The 16,897-nt window shown below is 43.5% G+C and overlaps 1 protein-coding gene across 4 annotated transcripts in view; it reads left to right on the top strand.

Moving 5' to 3' along the window:
* Positions 1-16,645, top strand: part of FBXL20 (F-box and leucine rich repeat protein 20) — a 138,558-nt gene extending 121,913 nt beyond the window's left edge. For all 4 annotated transcript variants that reach the window (XM_024235075.3, XM_024235078.3, XM_024235079.3 and 1 more), the window contains 6 exons: positions 698-828; positions 4,899-4,959; positions 6,884-6,928; positions 10,218-10,274; positions 11,289-11,501; positions 14,112-16,645. In XM_024235075.3, coding sequence (XP_024090843.1) covers positions 698-828; positions 4,899-4,959; positions 6,884-6,928; positions 10,218-10,274; positions 11,289-11,501; positions 14,112-14,219 — 615 coding nt within the window. In that variant the 3' untranslated portion in view covers positions 14,220-16,645. The remainder of the gene's footprint in view (positions 1-697; positions 829-4,898; positions 4,960-6,883; positions 6,929-10,217; positions 10,275-11,288; positions 11,502-14,111) is intronic.
* Positions 16,646-16,897: the final 252 nt, after the last annotated feature.

The following is a 16,897-nucleotide window of genomic DNA, read 5'->3' as shown; positions in this document are numbered from 1 at the left end:
TATACTACTAAAATATTTATATCCTTATCTTTTTTCTAGGTTTTAATATTTAATTGAGGCCAGGCATGGTGGCTCAAGCCTGTGATTCAAGTACTTTGGGAGGCTGAGGTGGGCAGATCACTTGAGGCCAGGAATTCGAGACCAGCCTAGCCAACATGGCAAAACCCCGTCTCTACTAAAAATACAAAAAAAAAATTGCTGGACATGGTGGCGTGCACTTGTAGTCCCAGCTACTCAGGAGGATGAGGCACGAGAATCGCTTGAACCTGGGAGGTGGAGGTTGCAGTGAGCCAAGATTGCGCCACTGCACTCCAGCCTCGGTGATAGAGTGAGACTCTATCTCCAAATAAATAAATAAATAAATAAATAAAATTATTTAATTGAACCTAAACTATGATGTACCCCATACTGACTGATCCCAGTTCTATTAGAATTCCATTGTAGCTTTTAACAGAATTCTATTATAGCTTCTTTCCTTTGCACCAAAGGTGAGCACAGATCCTCTTGCAGACTAAATCAGAAGGAACTGGAAGGAAGAAACAATGTGTGTTCATTTTCTTTTAGGTCTGCTATCTGATGAATGTGTTAAGCATGTCTTGATTTCCTTTTTGGTGATATTTTCACAGAGCTATCATTTTTTTCTTCTTTTGTTTTGCTAAGATACTAATATCTGGATTTTTTTGCTCTTGTTTTTTAGCAAATCACAGATGAAGGTCTCATTACTATATGCAGAGGGTGCCATAAGTTACAATCCCTTTGTGCCTCTGGCTGCTCCAACATCACAGATGCCATCCTGAATGCTCTAGGTCAGAACTGCCCACGGCTTAGGTAAACATTTCTTGTTTAGCTCAAAAAAATCATAGAACAAAAGTTTCCTTCACCCATATTTCTTCCTTGGAACTTTGGAATTTTAAGGTAGGCACTGCAGACGCTTTGAAATTTTAAGGTAGTCCCTTTTAGATGCCCACCTACTTGCTTTTTGTACCTCATTTGATTTCATGTAATTGGTGTGAACCAAGGGGTAACAATCCCCAAATTCCACTACTTGCTATCCATACTAGAAAAAAAATCAACATTTTATTACTTGAGATAGAAAGAAAGGTATTTTCTCTTATTAATGCTTTTATGTAATTCTTTTCTCCAAGTAGTTTTTAAAGGTCCACCCTGAGGTCATTTGTCATAGTAATGATAACAGGTACATAGCAGGGGGTACTATATTTAAAAATAAAAGACACTCATACAGGAGTACCTCTTTTGTACTGATGGGCTTTTAAAACAGTCTTATTTCTCTCTGGCTCCTCAGTTTGAAGAATGCTATGTTTTTTACTTTTTGTAGAGACGGAGTCAGGCTGTGTTGCTCAGGCTGGCCTCAAACCTCAGCTTCCCAAAGTGTTGAGATTACAGGCGAAAGCCACTGTGCCCAGCCTGTTATTGTCTTTTGAGGCAGTGTTGTGTATGCCTGCCTCAATCTCCTGGGCTCAGGTGATCATCTCACCTCAGCCTCAGGAGTAGCTGGGACTAAAGACATGTACTACCACACCTGGCCACGCTTTTTGTTCTCTAAAATAAACTTACATAGTACTTGTAAATTAGGTGTTGCTTTAGGTGCTTTACAAATACTAATTCAGGGCCAAGTGCCATGGCACACACCTGTAATCCCAGCATTTAGGGAGGCCGAGGCTAGAAGATCACTTGAGCCCAGGAGTTTGAGACCAGCGTGGGCAACATGGCAAAACCCTGTCTCTACAAAAAATAAAAAAATTAGCCAGGCATGGTGGTGTGTGCCTTGTAGTCCCAGCTACTCAGGAGGCTAAAGTGAGAGGATCACTTGAGCCCAGGAGGTCAAGGCTGCAGTGAGCTAAGATCACACTGCTGCACCCTAGCCTGGGCAACAGAGTGAGACTTTTTCTCAATAACAGTAATAATTTGTTTAATCTCCATAGCACCATATAAGCACTATTATTGCCTTTTTTTTTTTTTTGGAGACAGAGTCTTGCTCTGTCGCCCAGGCTGGAGTGCAGTGGCGTGATCTCGGCTCACTGCAACCTCCGTCTCTCGGGTTCAAGCGATTAACCTGCCTCAGCCTCCCTAGTAGCTGGGACTACAGGCGAGTGCCACCACATCCAACTAATTTTTGTATTTTTAATAGAGACGGGCTTTCACCATGTTGGCCAGGATGGTCTCCTGACCTCATGATCTGCCCACCTCGGCTTCCCAAAGTGCTGGGTTTACAGGCATGAGCCACCACACCCAGCCTTGTTATCGCCATTTTATAGATGAGAAAACTGAAGCACAAAGAGACAAAGTAACCTGCTCAAAGTCTCAGCTAGTTAGTGTAGGAACAAGTATTCACCCAGGAACTGATTCCTGAGCCTATGAAGCCACTTTTCTTACATATAATAATCATTGTAAAGCTATAAAACTTTCAGAAAATTGTTTCTGATGATTACCTGGCCTAACCATAATTGTTGAAAGAACTTTTGTGGCCAGGCGCAGTGGCTCACACCTGTAATCCCAGCACTTTGGGAGGCTGAGGTGGGCAGATCATCTGAGGTCAGGAGTTTGAGACCAGCCTGGTCAACATGGTGAAACCTCATCTCTACTAAAAATACAAAAATTACAGACATGGTGGCCCACTCCTGTAATCCCAGCTACTCGAGAGGCTGAGACAGGAGAACTGTCTGAACCCAGGAGGTGGAAGTTGCACTCCCAGCCTGGGTGGCAGAGTGAGACTCCCTCTCAAAAAAAAAAAAACCTTTTGCCAACAATATCAAAATTTCTTAAGAGAACAAACACCTATTGGTCAAAATTAGTAATATCAAAAGCCTAGAGTATTCCTCAGGAGCTAGGGAGGTAATCAGACTTCTCTCTGAGTATCTTACACATTATCCTTTTCGACTTTAGAGAGAGGAGTCTTCAGCTCCATCTCCCTATATGGTTCATTACATTGTTAGAATGGAAAAGCTCTCAACTGTGAAAATCAAAAGTTGTGTTCCAGTCAGATCATGTTTTCCCATTAGGTAGCATTCATTTCTTTCTTTCTTTTTCTTTCTTTTTTTTTTTGAGACAGAGTTTGGCTCTGTTGCCCAGGCTGGAGTGCAATGGCGTGATCTTGGCTCACTGTAACCTCCTCCTCCCAGGTTCAAGCAATTTTCGTGCCTCAGCCTCCAGAGTAGGCAGGATTACAGGCATGCGCTACCATGCCTGGCTAATTTTTTTTGGTATTTTTGGTAGAGACTGGGTTTTACTGTGTTGGCCAGGATGGTCTCAAACTCCTGGCCTCAGGTGATCTGCCCTCCCAAAGTTCTGGGATTACAGACATGAGTCACCACACCTGGCCATCTCTTGGAATTAAAAAAATATATAAATATATATTTTTTTTGAGACAAAGTCTCACTCTGTTGCCAGGCTGGAGCACAGTGGCGTGACCTCAGCTCACTGCAAACTCCACCTCCTGGGTTCAAGTGATTGTCCTGCCTCAACCTCTCAAATAGCTGGGACTACAGGTGCCCACCACCATGCCTGGCTAATTTTTTGTAATTTTAGTAGAGACGCGGTTTCACCATATTGGCCAGGCTGGTCTCAAACTCATGACCTTAAGTGATCCACCTGCCTCAGCCTCCCAAAGTGCAGGGATTACAGGCGTGAGTCACCACGCCCGGACAGAATTTAAAAATTTTTTTATACTGGTGAGGTCTTAGTATGGTGAAGTCTTGGTATGTTGGTCTTGAACTCCTAAGCTCAAGTGATCCTCCTGCCTCAGCCTCCTGAAGTGCTGGGATTATAGGTGTGAGCCACCGCACCCCGCCATCCATTTCTCATTGATTTTCAGTTGATAATTATTTCCTATACTTTAATTTTTTTCAGCTTCAGTAGTAAGAGTTTTATAAACAAACATGTTCTTTGTTACCATTATACAGAGGTCACCCAACTTTTCACAGAAGAGAGCTACTTTTGATTCCCCAATCCTGTGGTTAGTATTTAGATTGGAGTTTATTTAACAGTTGCTTAATAAGAGGTGAATGGCTGCCAGCTCAGCTTCCCTCTCAACTGGGCCTCCATGGGAGCCTGTGGGGGAAAGCAGGAAGCTTTCACAAGTCTAGAATTTCATATTTGGGACAGACCTTAATTAAGCAGCCCCTTTATCCCTTTTTTTTTTTTTTTTTTTTGAGTCGGAGTCTCACTCTGTCACCCACGCTGGAGTGCAGTGGCGGGATCTCGGCTCACTGCAACCTCCGCCTCCCGGGTTCAAGCGACTCTCCTGCCTCAGCCTCCCGAGTAGCTGGGACTACAGGCGCCCACCACCACGCCAGACTAATTTTTGCATTTTTAGTAGAGATGGGGTTTCACCGTGTTGGCCAGGCTGGTCTCGAACTCCTGACCTCAGGTGATCTACCCACTTCGGCCTCCCAAAGCGTTGGGATTATAGGCGTGAGCCACCGTGCCCAGCCTGTCACATTTTTTTTAAAGCAATTTAAATCTAAGTGAACCTACTTCTAAAACAGGAAAGAAAATAATTCATTTCAGCAAGAGATTAACTGAAATAGAGTATCTCCATTTCTTTTGTATTTTGCTGGGGGTAAGCAGTATGACATCAAGAAGGCTTTTAATGCATTTCATGCATTTTGGCATTAACTACAAGCTTCAATTATATTCTTCTGTGTTCATTGATTGCATCACCCTGAAATGTGGTATTTATAGGACCACTTTATGAGACTCCATGAAAATGAATGGCAAGATCTGTATACAGACTTGCTTAGTTGTTAATGTCATTCTATATTATAAAGTCCTTAGAGAATAGGAGATTGTTTTTGTAAATTCTTACTGTTTTAATAAACTCAGTTTTCAGGGACCAAGAGCTTGACTTTCACTGTTTTTTTTTTTTTTTTTTTAAACAGAATATTGGAAGTGGCAAGATGTTCTCAATTAACAGATGTGGGCTTTACCACTCTAGCCAGGGTAAGTATTTTCTTTAGGTTCCATAGCTTTGTTTCCATAGGTTTTATTAGGGCTTTTTATTTCAGAAGAACAAGCAGCAAGGGAAATGTGAAATGGTAGCAGAATTGGGTGTGTGAGACAGGGTTTCATGCTATAGCTACAGACCTACTGATACCAATAAGAGTACAAACTGCTCCTAGAAATGCACACATGCATTGGAGAATATAAAACCCCTTCATGATACTTTTAAAAAAAATTTTTTTTAATTTTTTTGAGATGGGGTCTCGCTCTGTCACCCAGGCTGGAATGCAGTGACACGATCTCAGTTCACTGCAACCTCCACCTCCCAGGTTCAAGCATTTCTCCTGCCTCAGCCTCCCGAGTAGCTGGGATTACAAGCATGTGCCACCACATCCAGCTAATTTTTGTATTTTTAGTAGAGACAGGGTTTCACCATGTTGGCCAGGCTGGTCTTCAACTCCCAACCTCAAGTCATCCGCTCACCTTGTCCTCCCGAAGTGATGAGATTACAGACGTGAGCCACTGCACCCACCCATGAGACTTGATTCTCCACAATTTCATAAGATAATACATTAAGCAGGTGCTTCTTGGTACTTTGTGAAAAAAGTTATTGGTTATTTGGTACATGACTAGTGGATGAAAGTAACATTTAAAGAAACACATGTCTGGTTTTAAATGGAAAGGTTTTAGGAGATTTTCTGTATTCTCCTGAGTATTTTAATACTTGGACGAGTTTATAAATTACTATATGATAATATTTAAAACTATACTGACTTTGACCAGTGTTATGGTACAAGGGGATGGTCGTTTGCTTTTAGGCAGATCGATAGAATACTAATTAGGTGGGGGCCAGCACATGGCATGACTAAAGGAGGCCATAGCCTGCGTGCAGTGGCTCATGCCTGTAATCCCAACATTTTGGAAGGCCAAGGCAAGCAGATCGCTTGAGCCCAGCCCGGGCAACACGGCGAAATTTCATCTCTGTAAGAAATACAAAAGGCTGGGCGTGGTGGCTCACGCCTGTAATCCCAGCACTTTGGGAGGCCAAGGCGGGTGGATCACCTGAGGTCAGGAGTTCGAGACCAGCCTGACCAACATGGAGAAACCCTGACTTTACTAAAAATACAAAATTAGCCGGGGATGGTGGTGCATGCCTGTAATCCCAGCTACTCGGGAGGCTGAGGCAGGAGAATCGCTTGAATCCAGGAGGCGGAGGTTGCAGTGAGCCAAGATCGTGCCATTGCACTCCAGTCTGGGCAACGAGCGAAACTCCGTCTCAAAAAAAAAAAAAAAGAAGAAGAAGAAAGGCCGGGCGCGATGGCTCATGCCTGTAATCCCAGCATTTTGGCAGGCCGAGGCGGGCGGATCACGAGGTCAGGTGATCAAGACCATCCTGGCTAACACGGTGAAACCCCGTCTCTACTAAAAATGCAAAAAATTAGCCAGGCGTGGTGGCGGGCGCCTGTATTCTCAGCTACTCAGGAGACTGAGGCAGGAGAATGGCGTGAACCCAGGAGGCGGAGCTTGCAGTGAGCCGAGATCATGCCACTGCACTCCAGCCTAGGTGACAAGAGCCAGACTCCATCTCAAAAACTAAAAAAAAAAAGAAAAGAAATACAGAAATTATCCAGGTGTGGTGGCACATTCCTATAGTCCCAGCTACTTGGGAGGCTGAGGTGGGAGAATCACCTGAGCCCAGGGAGTTGGAGGCTGCAGTGAGCCATGATTTCACCACTGCACTCCAACCTGGGTGACAGAGTGAGACCTTGTCTCAAAAGAAAGAAAAAAAAGATTAGCATGACACTAGCTCTGAAACACCAAAGAATTTATCAGTGTATTTAATATTACCTCTTAGTTTTCTGTCCTTAAAAGTTTCTCATGTTTTAAATGGTTGTACTGTAATGTTTGGTTTTGTACTTTGTAGAATTGCCATGAACTTGAAAAGATGGACCTGGAAGAGTGTGTTCAGGTAAGATTGTAGATTTTAATTCAGAAATACAATATAGTAGACACTTAGATAATACACAACATCAGAATGTCCAATTCCCTACCCTAGTGTAGGATACTGTAGTGCCTGACAGCATTGCAGATTCCCCATTAAGTAAGGTATCTTCCAGGCAGAGGTGCTCATGGTATGTGTTGCAGAACTGTGGAAATATATGCCATCAATCAGGTTGCCATAGAGAGAAAGGAGGCCCAAGCATTCAGGCTGTAAAGCTGTTAAGAATATTTCCTTAGACCTGTAGAGTTATGATGCTAGTAAATAATTAAAGCCCCATCGCACTGATCTATATAGCACTGCCTTTCTTTAGGTTTGCTGTATCCTAGATCCCTGGCATCGTTAGCCCTGGAGACCTGACTCTGCATAGAACTCTGCCTTTAAGCCAAACTGATCTCCTGATTAAGTTTTTATTTTTTAATTATTATTATTTTTTTTTTTGAGATGGAGTTTCACTCTTGTTGCCCAGGCTGGAGTGCAATGGCGAGATCTCAGCTCACTGCAACCTCCACATCCCAGATTCAAGCAATTCTCCTGCCTCAGCCTCTGAAGTAGCTGGGATTACAGGCATGCGCCACCACGCCCAGCTGATTTTTTGTATTCTTAGTAGAGATGAGATTTCACTGTGTTGGCCAGGCTGGTTTTGAACTCCTGACCTCAGGTGATCCACTTGGCTCAGCCTCCCAAAGTGCTGGGATTACAGGCGTGAGCCACATTAACACAATTTTAAGAACTTTGAGATTATTAATTGACCAAGGAAAAACTTTGAACATGGGACTCCACAAAAGAAAGAGCAATTAATTTTTTAATGGTAAAAATAAAGAAGGGAAGATACGTCAGTAACCGTAAAAGCCACTTTCTAAAAAATTTTTTGTTTTATAGGCACTGCTTAACAGCTATTAGTTCTTACTAAACTAAAACTTGTTCACATCCATTTATCTCTTGTACATGCCTGAGTGTCCTCTATGTCCCTTCCAGTGTTATTCCTTCTGAACGGACATGCCTGCCTGCTCGCCCACCCCCTTTCTCTACCATTTTTTAGCCCGTGAAGCTCTGTGTAGTAGAAAATAATAAACTCAGGGTTGGAGAAGAATTTGAAAAGAAGCGCTGATTTACTTTCAGTCGTAACATAACCATGAAAACTGTTCTTCCTACCTGAGTGTTCTTGGTTAACCCAGATTCCAGCAGTGCCTGGCTGCCACCCTTGGGAAAATAACCCAAGTTATCGATATTGAGTAGTGGCATGCTTTATTAAAAATTTTAGGATGTTCCAACATTAATTTTTTTCATAGAGCACTATCTTCCGATTCCTTTATCTCATGATTCTAAGGAGATAGAACAAGGTCCAGCAAGTAGAGGTTCTGGGGTCAGATTTTTTTAGAGACAGGGTCTTGCTGTTATCGCTCAGACTGTTTTTTTTCTTGCTGTTACCGCTCAGACTGTTTTTTTTTTTGTTTTGTTTTTGCGATGTGGAGTGGGGAGGACAGAGTCTCACTCTGTCGCCCAGGCTGGAGTGCAGTGGCTCAGTCTCGGCTCACTGCAACCTCCACTTCCCAGGTTCAAGCAGTTCTCCTGCCTCAGCCTCCTAAGTAGCTGGGATTATAGGCGCCTGCCACCACGTCCGGCTAGTTTTTGTATTTTAGTAGAGACAGGGTTTCAACATGTTGTCCAGGCTGGTCTCGAACTCCTGACCTCGGGTGATCCACCAGCCTCAGCCTCCCAAAGTGCTGGGATTACAAGCGTGAACTACCATGTCTGGCCCTGCTCAGACTGGTCTTGAATTTCTAACCTCAAGCAATCCTCCTGCCTCAGCCTCCCAAGCATTGTTGGGACTATAGGCGCAAGCCACTACAACTAGCTACCAAGGGGACAGATTTTGATTCATTTAAAAAATAAAACAGATTTTGAATAGAGCTGTCTAAAGATGAAGACTAGAGATGACTAGATGTGTTCAAATATAGCATGAGTGGATTCTCATAGAACAGGTTCAGGTAGCCAGTGGGATTTAAACCGAAAGATTCTGTTATTTGATGATTGATTATTAAAATGTCTGGACTAGAAATGTAGTCAAGAATAAGATATGGGGGTTGGGCATAGTGGGTCACTCCTGTAATCCCAGCACTTTAGAAGGCTGAGGCGGGTGAATCACCTGAGGCCAGGAGTTCGAGACCAGCCTGGCCAACATGGCAAACCCCCATCTCCACTAAAAATATGCCGGGCACGGTGGCTCATGCCTGTAATTCTAGCACTTTGGGAGGCTGAGGTAGGTGGATCACCTGAGGTCGGGAGTTCGAGATCAGCCTCGCCAACATGGTGAAACCCCATCTCTACTAAAAATTCAAAAATTAGCTGGACGTGGTAGCACATGCCTATAATCCCAGCTACTTGGGAGGCCGAGGCAGGAGAATCGCTTGAACCCAGGAGGCGGAGGTTGCAGTGAGCCGAGATCGTGCCACCACACTCCAGCCTGGGCAACAGAGCAAGACTCTATCTCAAAAAACAAAACAAAACAAAAAAAAACTAGCCTGTAATCCCAGCTACTCGGGAGGCTGAGGCACAAGAATCACTTGAACCTGGGAGGTGGAGGTTGCAGTGAGCTGAGATCATGCCACTGCACTCCAGCCTGAGCAACAGAGACTCTGTCTCAAAAAAAAAAAAAAATGAGGTATGGGGCTGCTGCATGCAGTGGCTCACACCTGTCATCTCAACACTCTGTGAGGCGAGGCAGGAGGATTGCTTGAGCCTGAAAGTTGAAGACCAGTCTGGGTAACATAACAAGACCCTGTTTCTGCCCAAGAAAAAGTTTTAAATGTCTTGGGCATGGTGGTGCACACCTGTAGTCCCAGCCATTCAGGAGGCTGAGGCTGGAAGATGGCTTGAGCCTCGGAGGTTGAGGCTGCAATGAGCTGTGATCGCACATGGTGGCCTATAGAGCTTTGGGAGGTTGAGGTGGAGGATTGCTTGAGCTCAGGAATTCAAGAGCAGCCTGGGCAACATAGGGAAACCCTGTCTCTACAAAAAAAAATTTTTTTTTAATTTAAAAAATTAGGCCTGGTGGCTTGTGCCTGTTGTCCCAGCTACTCAGGAGGCTGAGGTGGGAAGATTGCTTGAGCCCAGAAGTTTTAGGCTGCAGTGAGCTATAGTTGCACCACTGCACTCTAGCCTGGGCAACAGAACAAGACTAGAAGAAAAAAGAATCAGGTATGACTCAGGATTTTATTTGGATTATACCTAAAATCAACATACGTATTTCTTTCAGATAACAGATAGCACATTAATCCAACTTTCTATACACTGTCCTCGACTTCAAGTATTGGTGAGTTTAACTTTGAAAATTTTATGTGTTTACTGGGTTTAATCAAAAGCCAGTGCTACAGTTCAAGAACCCAGCTCTTAGTGTCTGGCTACCATTTTAGGAAAGGATGCTTCTTCAAATTGCCAGCTTACTGAGAACCAAAGGAGTACCTGAGTGAAGTAGGAAACAGATAAGAACTGAAAAAGTTAAATGTTTTCTGTATCAATGCTTGAAGACTGAAAACTGCCTTGGAATGTATGAGTTCTCTTTTGTAGATAACTTATACTCCAACCTGAATGATGTTTAAATTTCTAGAGATCCAGGGGATCAGATGGCCCAAAATACAATTTGCTTCACCTTAAGATCAAATGTTACTGGTTGTAAGAATGGAACCAATCAAAGCTTTAGTAAGGGAAGTTCTGCTCCTACTTTCAGTGACACTAGAGGAAGGCATTCTGAGTGACTGTTCTGTTGTATCCAGGCTCATTTTTGGTGTTTGGTGACACAGTACTATCTAAAATTGGGTCAAGATTTTCTGAGTTTCCCAGGATCAGGGATTTAATAAATATTGATGAAGAGATGATGTGATGAGATGATCACACCTGACAGCTGTAAAAATCTTCAGCTTATTAATTGTTGGGGCATGTCTCTGAACCAGATATTCAATATTTAGTTCAAATTCCAGAAAACTGCATGAAAAGCTTGATTCCCATTTATCCCTGTAGAGAAGGAAAAGTGTTAATTTGAGGAAGGGGTAATTATTAAGGCTGTCTTATTTTGTTTATGAACTACTTCATAGTCATTACATGAATTTATAAAATATATTTAGAATCACACACCAAAATATCAATCACTGATTGCCAAAAGCATAACTGCACTATCTCCAGTTTTTTTAATTTCACCACGTGGATCTAGTGCCAGCTCCGTATTCATCAAAATCAAACCAAAATGTCTCCTTTCCAATTCACACAAGCCTCTGGCTAGAGGAATGCCAGAAGATATTTCAACATCCTTCCTTGCTCTATTTGGCTGCAGAGTCTGTCTCACTGTGAGCTGATCACAGATGATGGAATTCGTCACCTGGGGAATGGGGCCTGCGCCCATGACCAGCTGGAGGTGATTGAGCTGGACAACTGCCCACTAATCACAGATGCATCCCTGGAGCACTTGAAGAGCTGTCATAGCCTTGAGCGGATAGAACTCTATGACTGCCAGCAAATCACACGGGCTGGAATCAAGAGACTCAGGGTAAAAATGGCTACATAACTCTCCAACTCTAGTGTTATCAGCACTTTCTTCTCTCTTTTTTTTTTCTTTTTTCAAATTTAGGTTCCTGTGATTTTTATATTTACTTGAACATTTAACAAGGGGGAAAAAAAAGTGCAAACCTAAGGACAGATAGTTTTTCCCTCTGGCTTCAGAGATGGAAATTTAGTAGGAAAAGACCCACTGAAGGGAAGAAAAGTAGGTCTCCTCCCAGCAGAGTCTGTCTAATAATGTCTAGGGCTTAATAACATTCCCAGATTGAAGAAAAAAAAAAAAGCACATGCCACATTTTTGTTCTAAAGGAAAGAAAGGAATAACAGAGAAAGTGTTTGGTTAAATGGGATTTAAGAATTTAATTTGTAATTGTGTTTCACATTGAGCCCTTTTCCTGGGATTCATATTTTTTAAGACAACAAGTAAAGTAGACATAGATTTTTACCTTCTCTGTCTTTCTTTTAAGAGATGGGATCTCACTCTGTTGCCCAGGCAGGAGTGCAGTGGCACCTTCTTAACGCACTGCAGCCTCGAACTCCTGGGCTTAAGATCCTCCCACCTCAGCCTCCGCAGTAGCTAGGACTACAGGCACACACCACCACACCTAGCTAATTTTATGAAAAACTTGTTTTTTTCATTTTTTAAGACAGGGTCTCCTCTGTCACCCAGGCTGGAGTGCAGTGGCTCGATCTTGGCTCACTGCAACCTCTGTCTCCCAGGCTCAAGGCTTCCTGCCACCCCAGCCTCCCAACAGCTGAGACTACAGGCGCGTGCCATCACGCCAGCCTGATTTTTTGTATTTTTGGTAGAGACGGCATTTTACCATGTTGCCCAGGCCAGTTTCAAACTCCTGAGCTCAAGCGATCTGCCTGCCTTGGCCTTCAAAAGTGCTGGGATTATAGGTGTGAGCCACCATGCCCGGCCTTGAAAAACTATTTTGTAGAGACAAGGTCTTGCTATGTTTCCCAGGCTAGTCTCAAATTCCTGGCCTCAAGCGATCCTCCCACCTCAGCCTCCCAAAGTGCTTGGATTACAGGTGTGAGTCACTGTGCCAGGCCCAGATTTTTACCTTTGCTTTTGGCCCTCTTCACCATAATAGAGATACCCAGGTATAGCCAAATAACTAGAAAAAGAAGTTTTTTTTTTTTTTTTTTTTTTTGAGACAGAGTCTCGCTCTGTCGCCCAGGCTGGAGCACAGTGGCATGATCTTGGCTCACTGCAAGCTCTGCCTCCTGGGTTCATGCCATTCTCCTGCCTCAGCCTCCCCAGTAGCTGGGACTACAGGCGCCCGCCACCACGCCCGGCTAATTTTCTTTTTGTATTTTTAGTAGAGACGGGGTTTTACCATGTTAGCCAGGATGGTCTCGATCTCCTGACCTCGTGACCCGCTCGCCTCGGCCTCCCAAAGTGCTGGGATTACAGGCGGGAGCCACCGCGCCTGGCCGAAAAAGAAGTTTTAAAAAGCTGGATGAATCTCTGTGTTAGATTGTTCTGCTCAACAGATGTTTATTGGAACATCTGCTTCACACCTGCTGTAGGAAAGACAGTGTGGTTATTCAGTCCCTTAATACCAACCTCTAGGCCAGTCACGGTGGCTCACGCCTATAATCCCAGCACTTTGGGAAGCTGAGGCATGAGGATCACCTGAAGTCAGGAGTTCAAGACCAGCCTAGTCAACATGGCGAAACGCCATCTCTACTAAAAATACAAAAATTAGCTGAGCATGGTGGCAGGTGCCTGTAATCCCAGCTGCTCAGGAGGCTGAGGCAGGAGAATCGCTTGAACCAGGAGGCAGAGTTTGCAGTGAGCCAAGATCGCACCATTGCACTCCAGCCTGGGCAACAAGATGAAACTCCATCTCAAAAAAAATACCAACCTCTAAAAAAATCCATGTTGGCCATATGGCCTTGAGCAAATAAAAGAGTACCAAACTTCATCTTGAGTTCGAGTTGGCCTCAGTTCCTCTTCCCCTCTTCAGACATAGAGGACTGTGAGCATAATTGCACTGGGGGAGGCCTTGCAACCATTTTTTTTTTCTTCACCAAAGAGAATGAGAGCCACAGGTCAACCAGAGCCTCTTACGTGCCTACTTACATTAGGGTTCCTAGACTGCCTGGCTGCCAGGAGTCTCTTCCATCTCCCATCCTTGGGCAGACCACTTGAGGTCAGGAGTTCGAGACCAGTTTGGCCAACATGGTGAAACCTCGTCTCTACTAAAAATACAAAAATTAGCCTTTGTATTTTTAGTAGAGACAGGGTTTCACCATGTTAGCCTGGATGGTCTCAATCTCCTGACCTCGTGAACCGCCCGTCTCGGCTTCCCAAAGTGCTGGGATTACAGGCATGAGCCACTGCGCCTGGCCCTCAGTTTTATTATTACACAAACAGGTACCAAACTTACATGAGTTGTTCTGGTCATTGAGAACAGCCTAAGATGGAACAAAGTAGAACCCAGGCCCTCTAACATCCTGACCAGCGCTCAGCCTTTGCCCTGCTTTCATGTTCATTGAGCCCCTCGGTAGTTTTTCTGAGAACCAACATTGCTCTTTCTGTTTAAGCCCTCTCTCTTAAACGTTTAATGTTTCTGTCTTGTTTCAGACCCATTTACCCAATATTAAAGTCCACGCCTACTTCGCACCTGTCACTCCACCCCCATCAGTAGGGGGCAGCAGACAGCGCTTCTGCAGATGCTGCATCATCCTATGACAATGGAGGTGGTCAACCTTGGCGAACTGAGTATTTAATGACACTTCTAGAGCTACCGTGGAGTCTCTCCAGTGGAAGCAACCCCAGTGTTCTGAGCAAGGGTTACAAAGTGAGGGAGGGCAGTGTCCAGATCCCCAGAGCCACACATACATACACATACACACCCTTACCCCCATCCACTCTAGCTTTGTGACCATGGGACTGAAGTTTGTGATGGCTTTATCAAGTAGATTGGTAAAATTTAACCATTCCTGTTGAGGTGCCCATAAGAAAATCATAGGCCAAGATAGGGAGGGGCATTCCGGCAAACCCAGTGTTAATGCTACTGTGGTTTTAAAATTTTTGTCTAGGGGTTTCTTTGGGGATTTTAGAACAGCATCTGCTGTCCTCCAGGGTCAAGAAAAGCATGGAAAGACAATATATGATGTACCCAGGGACCAGAAAGAAAATTTCTTTGCATCTTAGAAATGGTAGACATTCATTGTGACTACAGAGCTTCTATGCTTCCTTGTTTCCATGCCAACATGCTGAGCATGCTCACAAAGAAGGCTCGTCCATTCCTCCTGTGTTTTAGTATTTGGCCCAGAGATTTCCTAAATGGTTGCATTGAAATCACTGTGGTCCAAATGTAATTCTTACACACTCAAATTATCACTGTCTGTAGCACACTTGTGCACCTGTCTTCCCGTTCTCTGTTGCTCCCCCCCGCACTCTTGCTCAGTCTGTCACCTGTTCAGTCTGCTTACTCACTCAGTTGTCACCCTTTTGCTGTTGTCGTGTTTACAATTTGCATTTTGAATGATTAGTTGGGATTACCAAACATTTTTTAAAAAGATATTATCAATAAATATTTTTTTAATTCTAAATTTTACCGTTAGGGGACCCTGCCTGAATCTTTGCCAACTTGCAAGGAAACTATAACGAAAGCAAGAAAAGTTATGAGAAGAAACTGTTTTGATGAAAACAGATGCTACCTTTTGGTTTCTGTTTTATCTTCTGATATGTGATAATTCGCATGGTATCCCCAGTATTCCCCCTACACATTTTTCCTTCTGTCAGACTCCTCCAACTTTATTATAAGGAAAGAGAGAGATATATTATTAGGAAAGAGTGAAAATGATAAATCACAAAACAGAGCCTGAAAGTCCCCACCACCCAAGTTCAGACATTAATGATTAATGTTATTATATATTTACTGAAATCTAGGAGTGATCAGTGGCATCTCTGAGCTATGAGGTTGTTTTAACAGGAATGCCACTAGAGGAGCTGTGTATTCTAGCCAGTCTGTTTCTCTCTTTTCCCCCATTTCAGCCTTTCAGGGATACAAGAATGGCTCTATAACAGCTGGTCAATTGTATGTCAGTGTTAATGGATTCATATCTAGTGTTGGCACCCCAAAGGGCCAGAACCTTCCCATAACCTGTCAGTCATCTCTCTTTTCTGCCCCAGTCTTTTTTTTTTTCTTTTTTTTTTTAAGACAGGTTCTCACTCTTGCCCAGGCTGGAGCGCAGTGGTGTGATCTCGGCTCACCACAACCTCCCACATCCCAGGCTCAAGCGATTCTCCTGCCTCAGCCTCCCGAGTATCTGGGATTACAGGCATGCATCACTACTGCCTGGCTAATTTTTGTATTTTTAGTAGAGATGGGGTTTCACATGTTGGCCAGCCTGGTCTTGAACTCCTGACCTCAAATGATCCATCTGCCTCAGCCTCCCAAAGTGCTGGGACTACAGGCATGAGCCACCATGCCCGGCCCTGTCCAGACTTCTGAATGAAGTATGAATGTAGCCAGGTGAAGCATTGAGGCAGCTGAAAGAGAACACTGAGGGGAAGTAGGGGGTTTAGTGTCTCTGCTCAGCCTGGGCACTAGAACTGAGGGAGGAATTTAGTGTCCAGGACTCAGAGTCCAAGAAGAAGCACCCTCTGTCTCCCCAAAAAATCAGAGGATAAAGGAAGTAAAATGAGTTTTTAAAGCAATTTCTAAACCCCAAGATTAGAAACCCAGTGTGATTTTTAGTAGGGTGATTTTGGAGGGGGGGGGTCCTTTGAGACATTAATGTGCAATCCATCATAATATTAATATTCTATATGATCCAGACAATTAAAAGGCTTGTTTTATTTATTTATTTATTTTATTTTATTTTTTTAGTGATGGGGTCTCGCTATCTTGCCCAGCCTGTACTCAAACTCCTGGGCTCAAGCCTTCCTCCCACCTCAGCCTCCCAAGTAGCTGGGACTACAGGTGTGTGCCATTGTACATAGCTTAAGAGGTTTGTTTTAATGCTGCAGTTGCTGATTATACCAGCATATGTAAGAATAAAGTCTGATTTATTTATCCATTGATTTAGAAGGCAATTGGATGAAAGGGTCTTAGAAGTCTATACTATCCATTAATATTTATCATATTAAATTTATTTTAAATCCTGTTTTATTGTGCCCCTTTAAAAGCGCAGATTACTTGTTTATTCATTCCCCTTTCCCCTTTCCCCTTATTCTCTTTCAGATTACCTTATAAGGAATATAGTTTTTAACATGAAACTCAGTTTCTTGGCTATACCCCTACACATAAAAATACATACGTGCATACACACATACTTCCAGATGTGGTTGATAATATTCAGATCCCTAGGTTACTCATTCAAACAAAACTAAAGGAGAGAACTATTTAGGGGCCATCT

This window comes from Pongo abelii, chromosome 19 (genome assembly GCF_028885655.2).
Source record: "Pongo abelii isolate AG06213 chromosome 19, NHGRI_mPonAbe1-v2.0_pri, whole genome shotgun sequence".
Classification (NCBI taxonomy): domain Eukaryota; kingdom Metazoa; phylum Chordata; class Mammalia; order Primates; family Hominidae; genus Pongo; species Pongo abelii.
The sequence above is the reverse complement of the archived record's forward strand: the minus strand, read 5'-3'. Positions and strand labels throughout refer to the sequence as shown.